Source organism: Bos indicus, chromosome 11, assembly GCF_029378745.1.
Source record: "Bos indicus isolate NIAB-ARS_2022 breed Sahiwal x Tharparkar chromosome 11, NIAB-ARS_B.indTharparkar_mat_pri_1.0, whole genome shotgun sequence".
Lineage (NCBI taxonomy): Eukaryota > Metazoa > Chordata > Mammalia > Artiodactyla > Bovidae > Bos > Bos indicus.
The window spans coordinates 70452335-70472539 of NC_091770.1; the positions used below are offsets into that span (position 1 = coordinate 70452335).

General features: G+C 41.2%; 2 protein-coding genes across 7 annotated transcripts in view; one reads left to right on the forward strand and one right to left on the reverse strand.

The window, feature by feature from the left end:
• Positions 1-9921, forward strand: part of ALK (ALK receptor tyrosine kinase) — a 735395-nt gene extending 725474 nt beyond the window's left edge. For both annotated transcript variants that reach the window (XM_070798938.1, XM_070798939.1), the window contains 3 exons: positions 4072-4206; positions 4937-5027; positions 7134-9921. In XM_070798938.1, the coding sequence (XP_070655039.1) occupies positions 4072-4206; positions 4937-5027; positions 7134-7817 (910 nt within the window). In that variant the 3' untranslated portion in view covers positions 7818-9921. The remainder of the gene's footprint in view (positions 1-4071; positions 4207-4936; positions 5028-7133) is intronic.
• A 5996-nt stretch (positions 9922-15917) lies between these two features.
• Positions 15918-20205, reverse strand: part of CLIP4 (CAP-Gly domain containing linker protein family member 4) — a 104015-nt gene continuing 99727 nt past the window's right edge. For all 5 annotated transcript variants that reach the window (XM_070798943.1, XM_070798941.1, XM_070798942.1 and 2 more), the window contains exon 16: positions 15918-18332. In XM_070798943.1, coding sequence (XP_070655044.1) covers positions 18011-18332 — 322 coding nt within the window. In that variant the 3' untranslated portion in view covers positions 15918-18010. The remainder of the gene's footprint in view (positions 18333-20205) is intronic.

The following is a 20205-nucleotide window of genomic DNA, read 5'->3' on the forward strand; positions in this document are numbered from 1 at the left end:
TGTGAATAAAAAGAGCAACCCCATGAATATATCATTGTGAAATTTCAGACAAATGGTGATCAAGGTGGTAAAAGTTTCCAAAGATACAAATAAAGTCATAGTAAACAATTATCAGAGAGGAAAGACAGGGAATCCAAACAATTGAATTTCTCAACAGCAATGTGGGAAACCAAGAAAATGGACAAGAATCCTCCAGATTCTGAAAGCCTTGCATTGAGATAAGGTCAGAAGACAGAGGAGCCATGGTGACCAGAGTCCCTCCTCTGATCCATTTTTTGATAATGTGCATAAGAGATTTTGTTGTTTGAAGCCACTGAGATTTGACTTACCCAAACCCAGTGGGTCTCAAAGTGTGCTCCTCCGATCAACAGCAACAGCATCAGCATCACCTGGGACCTTGTCATAAACTCAAATTCTCAATCCCACCCCAGGCCTCATGAAGCAGAGGAGCAAGTTTTATATCAGAAGAAACAATGTGGGATTTTTTAAAAAATATTTGTCTTATTTGATTTTTGAATGCTTTGGTGCAAAGCTTTGGGCCTTGTGGCTCCTGTTTAAGACAGGCTTAACTTATAGGTGATTTAAAAAAAAATTGGCATACAAAATATAGATTTACCTGATCTGTAGGATTACTAGATAAAATACAAAATGGCCAGTTAAAATGAAATTTCACATGAAAATTGTATGGTATAAGTATGTCTCATGCAGTATTTGGGATATGAATGTGTGCTAAATCGCTTCAGTCCCATCCAGCTCTCTGCGACCCTATGAACTGAAGCTCCACAGGCTTCTCTGTCCATGGAATTCTCCAGGCAAGGATACTGGAGTGGGTTGCCATGCCCTCTTCCAGGGGATCGTCTCAACCCAGGGATCGAACCCTCATCTCTCATGTCTCCTGCACTGGCCAGAGGGTTCTTTACCACTAGCGCCACCTGGGAAATCCAACTGGGATATACTGATACTAAAAATGTATTTCTTGTTTATCTGGAATTCAAATGTTAATGAGTATCCTGTATGGTTATCTGTTAAATCTCACAACATTACTTACCTGAAATTACCAGTGTTCTGTAACCAACATGACTTCTCACTCCCTTGAACTCTAAGAAAATAAACATCTATTTGCAATCCATACAGTGATTCTGTCAAAGAATACTGCAATTTGTCTCCTTAGCTATTTATCCAGATAGGCAGAAAACATATTGCTGGGATTCTTTAAGCCCTGCTATTTAGTTTCATCCATGATTTTGCTTATTTTGTTCTGCCCTTGGGGGAGGCAGAAAGACCACCAAACAGAAAAGAATAATATATGCACCAGGCAATTTGTAGTCAGTAGAATCAAGAAATCTAATAACATATTCCAGTCTGTCTTGAATTAACTGTATAATAATCTCTGCTTCAGCCTTCTCACCTGAAAAATATAGAAGCTACCTTTGCCCAATTCTCCCCAAAAGAATCTTTGAAAGTTCACTTAAATGATGTCAATAAAAGTACTTTGTGTAAATCACTTGCTACATGTCTGACTCTTTGGGACCCTATGGACCGTAGCCTGCCAGGCTCTTCTGTCCATGGGATTCTCCAGGCAAGAATACTAGAGTGGGTTGCCACCCCTCCTCCAGGGGATCTTCCCAACCCAGGAATCAAACCCACATCTCTTAAGTATCCTGCATTGGCAGGCAGGTTCTTTACCACAGGTGCCACCTGGGAAGCCCAGAGAAGCTTTGGTGTTTGGTCGCTCAGTTCTGTCTGACTCTTTGCGACCCCATGGACTGCAGCACGCCAAGCTTCCCTGTCTTTCACCATCTCCCGGAGCTTACTCAAACTCATGTCCATTGAGTCGGTGATGCCATCCAACCATCTCATCCTCTGTTATCCCCTTCGCCTCTTGACTTCAATCTTTCCCAGTATCAGAGTCTTTTCTAATGAGTCAGGTCTTCACATCAGGTGGCCAAAGTACTGGAGCTTCAGCTTCAGCATCAGTCCTTCCAATGAATATTCAGGGTTGATTTCCTTTAGGATTGACTGGTTTGATCTCTTTGCAGTCCAAGTGACTCAAGAGTTATAGTTCCAGAGGAGCTATAGTTCTGTAAATTTTTGAGGTAATATTAACATTATAAAACTGCAACCAAATACTAAAACAAAGATAGCCTTTTTTGGCTAAAAAAACTAATTATGAAATTAAATGTTTTAAAGTTTTAGGCAAAATATCAAAGGAGATGATTTTGAAACACAATAGAAATCATTTTAAAGTTCATTTAAAACAAATCAAATACATTTTTTGTATTTTTTATTTTGAGAAATCAAAATACATTTGATTTGATTGTGAGAAATCAGATACATTTCTTTAAAAAGAGAGAAGGAAAAATGTCCTACCGGATATTAAAACATAAATACACAAAAAGTAAGAGAGACTTCCCTAGTGGCACAATGGTTAAGAATCTGCCTGCCAATGAGAGAACACAGGTTTGATCCCTGGTCCAAGAAGTTTATACATGCCCAGGGGCAACTAAGCCTGTGTGCCACAGCTACTGAAGCCCACACTCTAGGGCCCGGCTCTACAAGAGAAGCCAGTGCAGTGAGAAGCTCGTGCACCGCAACTAGAGAAGAGTTTGCGTGCAGCAGTGAAGACTCGGCACAGCCAAAAAATAAAGTAAAAGAAAATGGTATCAATGCAAGAAGCAGACAAATAGATGAAGTGAATAGATATCCTGGAACAGACCTATCTTACTCACAAGTCAATAGTTGACGAGAAAATTATTATAGGAATATGTAGTGTTAAAGAGTGGTTTTAGAAGAGCGAATAAAATGAGATCCTTACCTCCCACTTTACACCAAACTCAACTCCAACTGGATGTGAGAAGAAAGAAAAAAGAAATATTAATACAACTGGAAGAAAATAGCAAACATTCATCTAATCATTGGTAAAGAGAGGATTGTACCATCTCTGAAACAGATGGAAGAAATCACAGAATTTTTTAAAATAGATTCAACTACCTAAAAATGAAAATCTTTGGTATGCTAACAAGGAAAATAAGAAAGCAACTAATAGAAGTGTTTGAACTTTGAATAAAAGATTAACATCTTTGATAAAGTATGTTTATAAATCAAAATATAATATGTGGTTTAGGGTGGTTATATGTGGTTAAACATGAAACATTCACAGGAAAAAAACAGAGTGAATTAACACACACATTCAACCATGTTAATTATCCAATCAATAATCATAATTTAAAATAATCTACCATTTTTTTACCTTAAAAATCAGCAAAAGTTCTCATTTTTAGTAAGAACTCTCAGTGTTGGTAAGAGTGTCTGATGCACAGTGCTGGTTGATGATCAGCAATGCACTAGAAAGTCACATGGGCAATATACAGAAATAATTTTTCTGCGTTCATATTATTTTGATCTAGTCATTCCATTAGAATTATCCTAGATTTTACTAGATTATCCTAATCCTAAATTCCGGAAATTTATTCTAAGGAAACTGTCCTTTTAAAAATGTATAAAAATGTTCATCACAATGTTTTTAAAATACTTCAAAAATTGAAAACAATATGGAAATGATAGAGCAAATTATGGCACAACTACTCAGTGGAATTTTTTATAGCTATGTCAAATTCTATTTATAAAAGGGTTTGTATTAGCATGCAAAATGTTTATGTTATAATGGAATTTGCCCCAAAAAAAGAAAATCACAGCAATTATGTAAAAAAATTCTAAGCCCAGAATCTTGAACGAAGAAACATAACATGCTGGTTATCCTTTTATGGATCTTCACGTAGGGCTACGTTCTCATTCTTTTCTATTTCTCCATATTAAAAACTTTTATTGTGGAAAAATGAAATTAAGCAATTAAAATTTTCCATGTGTGCATGTCTGTGTGTGTCTGAGACTGTGTATATGTTTATGTCTCTGTGTGTACATATACATATGTCTCTGTAAGTGTGTCGGGGTATTTACATGTGTGTGTGTGTGTCTGTGTATGAGCATCTGTGAATGTATTTGTGTGTATGTCTGAGTCTCTGTGTATGTGTGTGTGCACGCCCACACCCACACCTCCCATCCTGTGTGCAGGTCCTTCGGAGTGCTGCTATGGGAAATCTTCTCTCTTGGATACATGCCATACCCTAGCAAAAGCAACCAGGAAGTCCTGGAGTTCGTCACCAGTGGAGGACGGATGGACCCACCTAAGAACTGCCCAGGGCCTGTGTATGACTCTGAGGATTTTCTACAATTTACTAAGCACAATTTTCCTTTTCAAAAAATATCTGCAGCCACATATGCATTTTAATTTTTAAGATGAAGGAACAGATGGCTGACCTCATTTAATATGCCCCAAGATAGGAGTGTGTCTGTAGTTTCAATGAGATGGTTTATTCTTACCTGCCCCTTGACAGCAATAATGCCACACCCCAAAAGGTACACATTGTCTGGATGGAGGCTGTGGACTCACCAGGCTCACTGGCCTCAGGCATCTCCTGGGTCTGTGTCGTGGGCTCCGTCCCTGCTGCCTTACTCCACAGGTCTTGAGTCTCCCTAGAGCATCTCTATCCCCTGGGTTTTCTGCTGTCCTGTGTGTCTCACCACGGACCTCATGCAATCCACGGGGTCGCAAAGAGTCAGACACGACTGAGCAACTGAACTGAACTGAACCGATCTGTCTCACCTCCTTCCCACAGACAAGACAGATGGGAAATACAGTTAGAATATTCTGCCCCAGAGGTGACGGTAATTCAGGAATGCAACAAATGAGCCCTGTGTGATACCTTCACACCCTGCCCATCAGCAGAGGGCGGCACATGCAAACACGGGGACAAGATGAGTCCCCACCCTAGAAGACAGTGCTGTTCCAGTCCTATTAGAAAAGCGCTGGGGGGAGGGCGGGACTTATTTTTCATCCCATTTTTCTTGATTTTAATTTATGTCCTTGTTCTTTTAGATACCGGATAATGACCCAGTGCTGGCAACATCAGCCTGAAGACAGGCCCAACTTTGCCATAATTTTGGAGAGGATTGAATACTGCACTCAGGTATACACATCCCCCCCACCTCCTTCAGCTAGTATTTATATGGAAAAGTCTTGAAGATGGCAAATGCCAAAATGTGAAATAACAGTTACACCAGCCAGGAGAAATAAGCTATGCTCTTGAAGATGAATGTTAATTATCTATAAGTACAATGAGTGGTATCTCAGTCTGCCTGTTTTGTAAACAAATACTAGTTGCTGTCGCTTAAGAGGAGTTGAGCTGGGAGAGGGTCTGTCCAAGCCACGCAGCTTCCCGAAGTCCTGCTGGTCCCTGTCCAGATTCCACTCCCAATTCCGTCAGTAAGGACTGCCTTTTTCCTGTTTTGATGTTAATAGAAATGGGGAGATTTTCAGCAGATAACTATGCCTTCTACCTCTTCAAGAGTGGAGGCCATCAAGTGAGAGCCCTGGCCCCCAATCTCCTCTGTCTGTGTCTGCACCATCCTCGGTGGAGGGGTGTGCTCCTCTACTTCAACGTCTCAGGGACCTTCACACCGACACTTCTCACCTCCAGGCTGCGTGAATTTCTTTCCCTCTTTTTTGCCTCTCATTCTGCCAGAATATCAGATTCTGGAGAACCTTTTAGAAGTCAGACAACAAACCGCTACCTCTCTAAATTCCCTCTCCTCTTAGTTGTAACAATAGACATATACATTTTCACACTGGAGTCACCTCCTGTCCTCATGATTCCATTCTTTTGGGTCCTTTGAGCTCAGAAAGCATTTATCTATATAGACTTCAAGTTATTTGGGGTTTTTTTTGTTTGTTTTAGAGAACTTGATGTTCAGTGGCTTTTAGGTTATTATGTTGTAATATTAATGGGATGTATCCACTTAAGTACATATACTTTGGAGTAATTTTCTTCTCCAAAGCACATAAGATCCCTCTTAAAAGCTGGGAGCTCTGTACAAGCATATTTTGAATGACTCATTCTAGAAATTAATAATTAATAGAGAAGGAACTAAAGACTAAAGCAGAGAGAATTAGAAGGTAGTTATTTTTTATGCTTAAACTTTTTACTGATGAATACTGGACCTATGTGCTTTTCTATTAACCTGAAGTGATGGTTTTCCCAATTTGCACAAAATAGTACAGGATTAAGTTTCCCCAACTTTAAGCTTTCTTCCACAAATCTTCCTCAAATCTCTAGCAGCTGCCTTCTGCTTTTCTATATCAGTCTGTCGCTGTAAAAATGATCTAGCACAGAGTTGATTTTGTAAGTGGTTTTCCTCCTAGCACGTCAGTATTTCCTGGGTTTCATCAGATCCAAACTTGTTGAAAAACCACTGCATTGTGATATCAGCATGTGTAATGAAGTGATGATATAACCCAGAAACGTTATGATCCAGTGCAGCCTCCGTCCAAAGGTGATGGAAATGCTAGGAGAACCAGAGGTTAACCTTGTCAGCCAGCATGGTGTGTCCCTCCTCCCTTCGCCTCCCCTCCTCTCACTCTCAACAGACACATTTTGAAGTCAAACATATAGATTTTTTTTTTTTTTACGTATTTCACTGGGAACTGGGCTTCCCTGGTGGCTCAGAGGATAAAGCGTCTGCCTGCCATGTGGGAGACGTGGGTTCGATCCCCTGGTCGGGAAGTTCGCCTGGAGAAGGAAATGGCAACCCACTCCAGTACTCTTGCCTGGAAAATTCCATGGACGGGGCCTGGTAAGCTACAGTCCATGGGATTGCAAAGAGCAGCACACGACTGAGCACACTTCACTGGAAACAGACTGTAACCATTTTAAAAAACTAATTTATAATTTTTTAAATCCATTCGTCTATAAGTTTTGCCTAAAGCTGGTCTCTGCAAAGCCTTTCTTTCCTGAGCCCACTCCCCTTCCCCAGGTAGTGGGGCCGCTTCTGGGCACCCTGTCCCAGCACGCTCTTCTATAATAGCGCCTCTCCTCCAAGCTCTACAAAGATGAGGACGTTTTCGCACGTGTTTCTTATTCTCCCGTGCTTACAAATTAATATATTCCCAGTAAACCCTGAATGGTTGCCTCATCTGTTAAGTAAGTTTGGATGACATCATCGCTAAGGTTATCTTCCCATCCACACGTTTGGCCTGTGGTTCAAAGTCTCCATCCGTCCATCTCTCCCGCCTGTAGGACCCAGATGTGATCAACACCGCTTTGCCGGTAGAATACGGGCCCCTCGTGGAAGAGGAGGAGAAGGTGCCCATGAGGCCCCAGGACCCCGAGGGAATCCCTCCTCTCCTGGTCTCGGCGGCCCAGGCCAAGCGAGAGGAGGGCCGCGAGCCGGCCGCCCCCGCCGCTCTGCCCTCGGCTCCGCCCGGCAAGGCCGGCAAGAAGCCCGCGGTCGCGGAGGCCTGTGTCCGAGGCGGCGCCCGGCCGCCGGCCGTGGAGGGGGGACACGTCAACATGGCCTTCTCGCAGTCCAACCCGCCCTCGGAGCTGCCCCAAGTCCAGGGCTCCAGGAACAAGCCCACCAGCCTCTGGAACCCCACCTACGGCTCCTGGTTTACAGAGAAACCCACCAAAAAGAACACTCCACCGGCCAAGAAGGAGCAGCGCGAGCCGGGGCCCCCGGGCGGCGAGGGCGCCCGTGCTGTCCCGGCCCCCGCGCCCGCCGCCCGCCACCCGGGTGCCTCGCTGCTCCTCGAGCCGTCGGCGCTGACCGCCAGCCTGCGGGACGTGCCTCTGTTCAGGCTGCGCCACTTCCCGTGCGGCACCGTCAACTACGGCTACCAGCAGCAGGGCTTCCCCCCGGAGGCCGCCCCCGGCCCGGGCCGCTACGAGGACCCCGCGCCCAAGAGCCAGCCTGCGCCCTGAGCCCCAGCCCGGCCCGTGGAGGGACAGGCTACGGCTCCTCCGCAAACCACTGACCAAATGTCACTCTTCATTCTGTGCCAACTTGTTTTGAAGTGCCACATCAAAAGCTGTGTTTTCAAATTGCTTCTAAAGGTTTGGAACACGGGTTCATCCCAGTCTTGCAAAAGGAGAACATATAAAGACGAGTGATCAACGCGAGGCCGGGACGGGGCTGCGTAGGGTTCTGACGGATGGCTGGTGCCCACCTGCTCCTGCTTCTTTCCCTGTCCCGTGTGCTCTGCTCCACGCTCGCAGAGCTAGCCGCTCCCGTGTTTGCTAGTCGGAGTCATAGGTGTTCCCTTACCTGGTCAATGTGGGCCTGGACCACTTGAGAGCAGAGGGAACCGAAATAAAGTTCTCTTTAGTGTCAGCGCGGGGACATTGTTTACTTGGAAAAGAATCATAGAGAACTCACTGGAAGGTCACTGTGGATGCTGGGTGCTTTCACTTGTGCTGAGTCATCGACGATCATATCATACAAATGTGGTGAATAGTTAAGAGTAGTAGAGAGAAAATGTGTATACACTCATCTGAATGAAACACAAGTACTCAAAGTGCTTTGAGGATGGTAAGATCCAGAGAGTCCAACATCCTGGTAATATACCTCAAGCCTTAAGAAAACCCTACTACTAACGGTGAACAGTGGAGTGTGAGGTTTCCTACTGCGTCGGAAATTTGAGATTTAAAATTTTAATTCCTTATTTTAAAACTTAGCACTAAAATAAACTCCGATATAATTAAAAAAAAATTTTTTTAATGTAAGCAACAGTGATACATCGAGGCATAAAAATGTATCCATTCATGAGCATTAGTGTCACACTTTCTAACAATTTCAATCATGAAGGTTACCAAGCTGAAGTTTCTACTCCTGGAGATGAATCACGGGAGCAGCAGGCCCTCCAGTGGTCCTAAGGAGAGGTACTGATTCAGTATCCTTCCTTCCAGGCTTTTCCCCAGTTCCGGCTCCTTAATAGTGTGTGATTCTAGCACATATGGGAACAGAAATTGACTGAAACACAAGGCATAATTTGTATACCTGTCAAATACAGAGCAAAACAGTTTTTTTCTCTGGGTGACAAGTGAAGGAATTAAGGAACACATGGAGTGCTGAGGTTGGTAGTGACATGTTACAAAGAGTTCTGAACTTGGTTTTCACACGTGAAATTTATCTCCATTGCAGACAAGTTAGGAATCTGTTAAATCTTACACACAGAAGTATGCAATGATGCTTTATCAGAAAGTTTTCATCTCTTTCTTTCTGCTCCCCTCCATTCTCTTTCCCAGTTTCATTTCTGGTGGTAGCTGTGCCAGAACCTCACTTTTGGACGAAAGCATTTATCACTTGTTAAGCACTAAACATTCCCAAGCAAAAGGACTGTGTCTATCCACCTTCCCCTGCCTTCTCAACTCCACTTGCATCAACAGTCTCACCTGGACATGAGGCCATTCTGTTCTAAGCCAACACCAGACCAGTGAGTGTTGATTCCTCTATGGCAGAGCCTTGCCTAGTCAGTAGTTCTTCACATCTTTAGAAGCTCAGATACCTTGGACATCACTTTTCTTTATCTTCTTAACTGCCAAAAGTATCTTCATCGGACACACATGAAGATGAAACATCAATGAACTCATCACTAAATACTTGTATCAATAAAGTTTTAGCTCATGCCCGGCACAAAGTAAATAGTCTAATTATATAACCATTAACTCATAAACCACCTGAAGGTGTCCAATAATCACACTTTGAAAAATACCCTCCTAAAAGGATGACAGAGCAACTGTCATAACGAGAACAATTTTACTTTATACTTGTGACACCAGTAACCAATTAAACAGGGAGCATGCTACGTGGTTAAATAGCCAACTCTTTCATTAACAAGGGAAAAATCTTATTCCTTTCTCTTCTTAAAAACTACACATCCACTACATTTTCAGGTTGTGCCTTACTACCACAGAGATTGATTTGTTGATTCTCTCTAATCATCTTTATTGGTATCAGTTTTCATGTAAATGGTAGTCCAATCTTAAAAGCCTGTATACATGGATAATAAACAACTCCACACCGAGATATGATGACCTCAAGATGTTTCATTTAACTTGCTAATCGCCCAGGTATCAGCACTCCAGCCATATGGCTCCAGCAATTCATACTGATGCTATGGACTCACGTATTTATTAATTATGATGGAAAATTCCACCTAGAACATGGACAGGCACAATTAAAGTCTGTAGAAGTTACATTAATTAAGCCATAAGCTAGTATAATTATTCATGTCCCATATCTATAAAGAAGCTCATCATAAGTTCACAATCATTCCATTGGGAAATAGACAATTTGTGAGGAATGACTGGTTTATCAATATTTATCAATGACTGGTACTTCAATATTTTAGCAGATCAATATATCAGGAACAAACTTTTATTTTTTTAGGAAGTGTAAGATCTACTTGGTAGTTGAAAGACCAGATTCTTCAGGTCCAGTTAGGATGTGCGTCCTGGCTATCTATGGGTTCTTAGATGTGTCTGTACCTCAGTGTCTCCATATACAAATTGAGGACAATAATGTCCCTTTCTCCCTGGCCCTCAGGGAGATTACAAACTGTGAAAGCACAAGCATTCCCTCTCATACCTCTTGAATTCCTTAATGAATTGGGTTGATTGTGGGGAGAATTTCAAAAGTTGGCATGTGTCTCTATATGCCTGCCCTCCCACTAGTCCTATCTGGTCCTCCCAGCGCCCCTTCTGTGCCACGTGGGCATCAGTTGTTTAATGACAGTAGCAAGAACTCGACCAGAACCAAGTCCTTTCAGCTCAAAAGAAGAGTGTGAAGACTCTCTGCTACACTTAAGTGTTAAAAAATGAGCAACAGAGGAAGACATTTAATCAACTTAATGAATTCTTTTTGAAGTGTCTGGCCTCTCCATATAGTTTTTTATAAACCTACAGCTGTAAAATATTACATAACCACAGATTAACTTTATTCCGTAACACTTGGGGCTTTTACCTCCAGATTCACAGGGCGCACCACCAAAACTCCCCAGTGGCTCAGTGGTAAAGGATCTGCTTATAATGCTGGAGCTGAAGAAGACACAAGTTCAATTCCTCGGTGGGGAATATCCCCTGGAGGAGGAAATGGCAACCCACTCCTGTATTCTTGCCTGGAGAATCTCATGGAAAGAGGAGCCCAGCAGGGCTAACAGTCCATGGGGCCGAAAAGAAGCAGACATGACTGAGCACACATGTACCACTAAAAATTCTAAGTGATCAGGCTATTTTTAACAGATTTTTCTCTAGTAATAGTAGAACTAAAATTCACATGAGCTTTGTAGACCTAAAACATGATGCTTATGAATTTAGACTACTCTGAATAACAGACTTCCCATGGCAAGATTCATAAAATGTATGAAGTGCGTTGTCAATCTGTCTTTAGCTAATGACTTTTTAAATGGGTCCCCAAAGAACACACAACTTGACTTTGCTAATTTCACTGCAGCAGATGGTTCCCTGTGCTGTTGTGTGAACATATAAAACAAAAACCAGAAATTCCTATAATCTTCCACAAGATGCCCTAAAACAAAAGATAATTATTGAGAACAAATACTAAGGCTTCTATTAAGATTCTGTTTTGATTTGGTATCCTGAGTAGGTGTATTTAATTTTTAATGCACCACTCAAACACAAAGCTATTTTTAGCTCTAAGTTAATAACTTTTAAAACATTTGAAAAGCTCAGTGTAAGGAAATAATATGACATAGTGTTGGGGGCGGGAGGAACACGGCTTCAGTGTTCAGTAAATGTAAATGAGCGTGTTACCTTTCCACGTAAAGATGGCACCACCAGGCTTGCCTCAAGAGAACCCCAGATACCGCATTTATCTGCAGTACTGTGCTCTGTCCATTCCTCAGATCCCTCTGTTTGACCTGTGCTCCAGCAGTTACCCCACTCCATTCCTCTACTAAGGCCTACTGCCTCCCTGAAAGCAATTACTCAAAATAAGTTATCCTGCCATCACTAAAAGCCTCATTGGGCAGGCAGGTTTTTCAGCCAGTGTTAGTGGAAAGGCAGTCTTACTAAATGAATCCACTAAGCCTTAGTATATTAGTGCTCCCTAGAGCACTTACATTGTGAGAGGTTATTTGCCAGTACAGATGATTATCAGACTGATAAAAACCTCACATGGTTGTAATATTTTGCATGGTTTAGCACTCACCAATTATTTGAGAAGTAGCATGCAGACCAAGTGCAGGAGTTGAGTATAGGTATTAGACAGCAATTACCTACTTACATGACTCCAGCAAGTTAAATTCTCACTTTCTCATTTAAAAACATGAGCAGTTTGGTCTCAAAGGCCCCCTTCCAGCTCTGAAGTCTGATTCTGTAAGACTTCACTCCTGTGTAAGGTAAATCCCTACATCTGGCCCACAGTTGGTAGAGGGGTGTGTGTGTGGGTATATGTGTGAGAGAGAGAGAGAGACAGAGAGAGAAACTCTTAATTCATTCAAAGCCAAAGCCAATTAATTCAGTGCACAATCCCAGTGATGCAAATTATATTTAATCTTCATTCAAAAGGAGACCAGAAAGAAGTTTAGCATCAGTTCTCTGTTTATTGTTCTATTCAAAGATCTCCTTAATAAATCATAAAATCATTAACATAGCAAAATGAGGTTAATTCAAGATGGTTTCCTGAAAGAAGCAAAGCTGACACAGGACTATGAAAATCATATCTTAATGACCTTCACACTTACCATGACACCACTTATTTCTCTTTTGTTACGTTTGCAACAGTGGCAGCCTTATTAGCAAGGTAAAATCATGTGACTTATCACTCGAAGGTTCTCCTTCACCATGCCTAATGTCCAATGACAGATCTCATGTACTTTCTGTCCGTGACCATTCCCAGCGTAACAAAGCCCATGATGAGCCGCATGCTGGAGACCAGGCGTGTCCATGGAGTCAGGCCTCCCTCAACAAACATCGTGGAACCATTTATGATGAGGAATTCATAGTAACTGGAGTCCTCTCTCCCAACCACCATCGGATTGGTTAGAATCCCTCTTCTCAGCTTTGTGGAGACACCCACTGCCACTGGAGGGCAATTTTTAGAAACCTGTGCTGGATTATATAGCTTTATAGTGGATTGAGAAATAGGGAATCCCCAAAAGATAGCCAATTCAAGTGTCCCACCAAAAGAGAAGACTGTGACGACTGCAGACAATTTTCTATATTTTAGTGTATCTAACAGTTGAGAAAAATATTTTTAAATATTTTTTCTTTATTCCACAAGAATATTTATGTGATATTTCACAGTTCTCAGAGAAGTAAGATTAAAGACAAATTATTTTTCTTCATGAATGTAACCAGTAAGCAGCAGGTGATGTTTCATAAAAGAAAACAAACTCAAGAAGGACATGGACTGGATTTTCCTCTGTCTCACACCAGGAGTGTGAAGTGAGGCCTCAAGAAACCTCATGCTATTTCTTAATTCCCTAAGCTCTAGTCCCTTCAAGAAAGAGAAAAGATCGCTTGAGAAAAATCACATTTTTAACAGGTACATATAATCTATTGGAATTCTTAATGGAAATCTATCTTTACTGGCAGGTTCAATAAAGGAAACTGAAAATTTTCACTTTCATCCTCTTCTCTGTTGTGTATAATGCAAAATCCACTTTCCCCTGCCATCAATATGGAATTTTTACGACTATTAAAATTCATTCAAAAATCCACATTAGGATATTCTCCCAAAGATACTGCATAGCAACACCTATCCTTCATAACGAGAACTGTCAAGGACGGCCAATATCATCAACACTTGACTAAGACTTAAGCTGAATCTCAGAAGTCATATTAGACATAGAATAAAAAGGATGATTTGAAACTGTGCACATAATTTTAACATGATTCATTTCCATGTCAGTCTTATTTGATTTGTTACATGAAAAATCACTGATTTGGTCTTCATGAAGGTAAGGGTTCTTCAAGTAATGCCTCTCTCAGGCTGGAGCTGAAAGAACTTAGCTTCTATGAGATCAACACAGGTCAAAGAAAACACAGCATGTAGATATTTAAACTTCCTAAACTTTAGGAATGCTTCAAATTCAGTTCAGCGCAAGTAGCTTCCTGAGACTCCCTATTTAATTTAATTTATCCAATTCAAACAACTCTGACAAAACATCCAGTCCTGAGACCGGCTCCTCTGAGAACAGAGGCATACAAGGTGTGCGCGTGAAGACCTGAGTATCTACAGGAGCAACAAGCTTGACACCTGGGGGTGCATGAAGGATTTTAGAGCTGCAATTAAATCATATTCACGATCGCTGGTCAAATGATGGCAGTGATCGCTGGAGACAGGTTATGTTTTAGCTAAACAGCCTCAATTTAAACACGTAGAGTGTCTTCACTAACACAGCTCAGAACTTACAGCCCGCCTCTCCTCAGCACCAGGACCACACTTTTCAATTTGAACTAAAAAATGACAAGACCTACTGCTGCTTTATCATGAAAATTCTGTTATATTTTAAAGAATGAGAAGAAACAAGGATCCTACCCCCCAACCCGTGCCTTTCTCCTCAAGGGAAAAGGCTATGAGCAGAAAAGAGTTTCATTTCTACCACGCATAATGAAAATACATTGTTGTCAGTAATGTGCCCATCCACTCTCCTCCACATAAATTTCTTTCTCCTTCCTTAAAAGGAGCACTGGCAAAAATTTTGTTATAAAAAAATTATTTTTGCCTATGCAAAGGCCTCATATTCTGCTTGTAATAAAATCTTAACACAACTTACGTAACTTGTTCAAACCCCACACAGTCTCCATTAAGAATGTCTGTTGTGTATTCAAGCAGCTTATATGACATTGTTTGTAAATAAGGGCCTATGTACCAAGGGATATTACTAAACAGTTACTAAAATCATATGTGATAATGTGAGCTTTGTATTAACTACTGTGTTTGCATAATAAATGAGTGTAGTAAAGCAAAGGGCATGAAGAAAAATAAAAAATTCTCCTACTTGCTTGTCATGCAATGAAATGTATTATATGTCTCTGGGTCAGTCATTTAGATAACAAATATCCAGTGAACAGTTAATTACTAGATCTAGATCCTAGTTAAGATGATTCCGAACACATTAGGTCTCTAGCCATTGGTCAATGTGGTTTAAATAATATCACATAGTCTAAATAGGTAGGTCCAAAATAAAACTCTGAAATAAAAATGCTTGACTCCAGAAACCAGTGCTGTACACACGTGGCTGAGATCCAGTCCACCCTCTCTGTGTTGGAGCACACATGTTACTGTGTCCTCTGAATTAGCACCAGCACAACGGAAATTCAGAGTCGGCCCCAGGGAAAACAGATGGGCAATTAGGTGACCACACTGTCCTTCCTGTTCCCTTTTCTACCCTTGACACCCAGCATGTCACTATTTGGGGTAAAGGTGGGCTACCATGATTCAAACCTTTCTTGTCCTTTGTCCTCCCTTACCCAGCAAAATGTACCTGTCCGTGGCCTGGCTTCTCAAGCCCACCTGGCTGAAGCTGGCAACCTCTACTGTAAACCATTGATGGCCTCCACTGCCTCGGCTCATTCAGCAGCATTTCCTCAGCATGTACTAGGTACCAAGTATTATTCCAAGTGTTAGGGATGAAGCGATGAACAAAACAATTAGAACCGACTCCTCAATGAGCCCAAAGTTGAACATAACCAAGGGTGGTAAATGCTAAGTAGAATAATAACACATGAGAGGGATAAGAAGCTCAGGAGAGGACGGTACGAGGGACTCACCATGGTTAGTGTCTCAGCTCAGACTCTGCAAATGTCTCTATCTGAACACATTTAAAGCACTTAAACATACTGCCACCAAATTACCTTAAAATATAGAAGCAAAAGCCTTTCAGTAGACATGTATTTATATATAATTTTAAATCTGTAAACTCAATGTTTTCTATCCTACTCTAAATAAATGAAATCCCACTGGTATAAAAGGTAATTAAGCAATTTTAGAAAACCACAGAAATATATTATTTTCTTAAATGACTCTCTGTGCATCAAAACAAAGTAATAAGAAAGTAGCTGAAAACATAACTTTATTTGCTGAGTAGAAGCATGGCACTTTTTAAGACTCTCAATAGGTATAGGACAAATCCAAGTCATTACTGTAAGAAGAAAAAAAATTAAACACAAAGCATATGTAATCTGAGTATCTGAGAAAAGGTACTGCAGGCAGGGTCAATGACAACATGCCACTCCAAACCAGCTTCCCTTTTTATTAATGTTCAAGATGGGAACTTTGAATGACAGAAGCAAGACACAAATGAAAACACCTAATTTTTATGTATAGTATATGTAAACATACAGATTACATGGATTTAATAATCCTAATCTAAATATGAGAACAATTGGTTCTCTAACCTCAAAATAAATTCAGTGTTGACATTACTGTTACTAACTTATAGCGTTTTCCATTTAAGAAGAAGAATTATGGACACCCAAGTTCAGTGTAGTCATGGATTTCATGGTAAGATATAAATAGAGTTTTTAAGAAATAAACTATATAATAAAATAAGTTTACTTTTGAATCATAGTACAGTCACTTTCTTCAATCAAAAATATTCCTTGATTATAAAGCAGCCTTACTTTGCAAATGTATTTCAGGAAAATAGCTCTAGCAATATTTGTAATTTCATACTTTTTTTAAAAAGGCAGCAAAGCAACAGAATTTAGATTTTAAACAGTATATTGCAAAATAGTTCAATGTATTCTTTCTAAAGCACAAAGCAAGCTCCATTTTGAAGGATGCTTTTTATCTTATAAAGCAAACTGCTCTGATATTTCTGTGGTAGTTTAGAGTCTGAATATCTATGATAAAAGATAAATCTTTGTACATATAGGACAAACTTCAATACATATCCACAACACAAATGTTTTGCATTATTATATCACTCTATCATGAAGCTTAGTTTGTTAACATGTACTCAAAAGGAAAATAAAGACACATTACAGCTCCGCAGCTTTATAACAGGCTGAATTCTGCAACAATTGAAAACATGAAACCAGCAGCAACAGCAAAGGCAACACCAATCTTGTGAATAATAAAACACCAAAGACCATAACCATTTAAATGAATCGCTACTACATTCTTCTTAACATATCTTAATTTGCTCTGTCTTAAATATACTTTTTTTTAATATTTTTCATCCCCAGAGGAAATGGTGGCAAATTCTCCACAGAGGAAAGTGCATCATGTTTTATTTTCAAAGTGCTTCGCGTGTGTGTGTTTTATAGATATGTCTAATAAGGAAGTTAAATATGTGCAAATAGTTCCAATTGTGACTTGAATTCATGACCCTAATCATGGGATTTTGGAGCTCCTCCAGATGAGGCAGTCACCAACACAGAAGAACGGTCTGAGATGACGCACTGGGCAGCAGCAAGGGCCCAGGCCACAGGTAGGAGACCTGCATTCTAGCTGGACGGTCTGGTGACCAGCTAGCTCATGACCCAGGTGAGGAAGAGCAGCTTCAGAACCCCGCAGCAGCAGAGGTTGAGCTCCAGAGCCCCGGGGGCCCATCTACCCCCACAGCTCTAAAGTGTCTGTAGGTGGGACATTCCCAGAAGGGCAAATAACGAAACCCAAAGACAAGAAAAACGCACATCATGCAGCTGCTACTCTCGCCTTGTCCTCAATGGTACAGAAAGAAAGAAAAACTCCAGACAAGGTCATGTGAACGTCTTAACATTAACCAAAGCTAGTGAAAACCTGCACAATGATGGTATATGGAAAATCCACTCTTCTGTGCAAAAATGAGACGCAAAAGCAGCCAGTCACCTCATGGCACATTTTCCCCAAGTTTAAGAATTTTCTTGGGTCTAAAGCTTTAAAAGCTTTTAAAAAAAATCTTAGTTTTATATTGTTTTAAGAGACCCATGATTCCTACAGTTCATATTTCAAGCTTTTTAAAGGGGTCTCTCTGAATTGTTATAATGGTCTATATGAAGATAGTTGTATTTTCAAATTTTAAATAACGGCTAAGTGAAGTAAACCACTAGTCATGGACTTTGTGTGTGTGTGTGTGTGTGTGTGTGTGTGTGTGTGTGTGTGTGTGTGTGTGTGTGTGTGTGTGTGTGTAAGCTCATTTATTTTAACAATGTAGAAGCCTAACTCAACAATTCTCATCCACCAGCTTGGACCCGTTTATTCCCCGGTAGGTCACTCTGCTGGGCCTCACGAGGACCCCGTGGTTGGGCTTGCAGGTGAAGTAGCGTTTGTCTCCCACTGCCCCGTCATTCTTTCCCTTGGGGCTTCGAAGCTCCAGGCCCAGCCAGATCCCTGAGGCGAAGTCGGTGGGGCCCACGTACCTCACGGTGGCCATCTCGTTGGAGCTGGTGAGGAGGACCTGGGAGCCCTCGTGCAGCTTCACGCTACCCTCCAGGCCGCCGGCCGTCGAGCTGCTGCTCCAGCTGCGGTGCAGGGTGGGCTTTGACCTGCGCACAGGGGACCGAGGGAGATGCTTCAGCATGAAGCTGCGCGACACCGTGTGCCATGCTCCCCTCCAGGCCAGGTCCACAAGTCACTCACCAAACAGCACACTGGGCATTCACAACTGGATCTCTCCTATTCTACGCAGCAACATTAGGATATACTGTTGCTTAAAGTTTTTCTCTTCGGGCTATTTTAATGCTACCTTCATCTGGATTTAAGATTTCACTAGCGATTTATGTATGTGCACACACATTTTATACCTATTTAATGAAGCAAAAAGAATGAAACCTGGTATTTGGCCGTGGTAAATTAAAATTACCTTTTGTTCACCTTTCAAATATTTCTTTACATGAAAACCATTTTTAAAAACTGTGAATCCACAGCTTTGGAAACTACACACACACACACACACACACACACCTTCTATGAAGGAACTCCAGTTACATTTAAGGGTTCGCCACTCCCCCTTGTCACTAACATCAGGAAGGATCTTAGTTGCCTAGAACAGGATTCCTCTCCTTTCCTAGACAACAAAACATTACTTACAAGGTACTGCCTCCAAGCACCTGCCACCCACATGACCTGATGACACAACCACCAGGCACCCACATGCAGCCCAGACAAGCCCTTCTGCCAGCACTGCCCAGAGCTTCTTCCAGTCCCTGGGAAGTAGCTAATCCTGAAACCTGCCCCAAATAGAAATATGACCAGGATCTTGTTGCTCTATAACCTGAGACCTCCCAAAACAGTCATCCAGAAACCACCACCATGAAGCCATCCACCCACCATCCACACCATCTCTCCACCAAGAGAAACCCTTATCCTGGCCACACAGTAGAGATAACAAAGAACCTGTTACCAAAACTGCACGCAGCCTGATGTGAGCAGAATCTGGGTCCTGCTTGTTTTCCATTTTATTTCACTCTCTGTATTTTTAAATACATTATCACACACCGTGTCTCCTTCCTACATACTTCTACCTATTAATGCTGGAGAAAGGAAGAGCACTCTAATTTTCTGGGTAGGAAAACTGAGGTAAAAAACCTGTCCTATCTGATAAATCTGAGTTTTAAAATGCAAAGGGAAAAAAAGATTATTTACCACGTTGAATGTACAAATATAATGATAAAGTTAACAAAGAAATACATAATACATGTGTGTGTGTGTGTATCCTCCCCAAAGTGATGTCTTTTGGCAACTTGATGAAATTACTCTGAATTTCACGTGACAGTATCTACCACTTCCTGAGCACTTACTATGTGCCAAACACATACATTATCTCATCTGACCTCACCCAAACCAGTGAGGAATTAAAAGTTAAGCTATTTGCATAAGGTCAGAGAGGTGGCAAAGAGGAGCGCTGGTGTTCAGATCCAAGCTATCCAAGGACAAAGGCCAGGCTCTTGCTCACAACCTCAATGAGTATTAATAATTGAGAAAATGCTGAAAGATAATAATATGGCAAAATTTACGTTTTAAATTGATTATATTTCCTCAATAAGAGTATGTTTTTTTTAAAAAAACAGGTACTAGTGTCAATCTGTAGAAGGATGAGTAAAGCTTCCTTTATTTTTATTTTCAAGGAAAACCAACAGAAGTGTTGATATTTTCTTCTCATGTCAACTCATCATCTTGTACGTATCCATACCTGCTGTATCATCCCCACGGTTCAGATTTCTCTCTCCTTCCCTGGTTTCTCTGTGTCATGCTCTTTCACTCACCAACATCTTGACACTGATTTTGATACCTCTCCCCCTTCGAAATCCTTTATATCCTGGTTGTCTCTTCTTAGTAATTTCTTCCATTCTGCCTAAGAACTCTTGAATATCTTCAACAAACTGGAGCATAAAGTTATTGCCCTTAAACTCTTTCAGC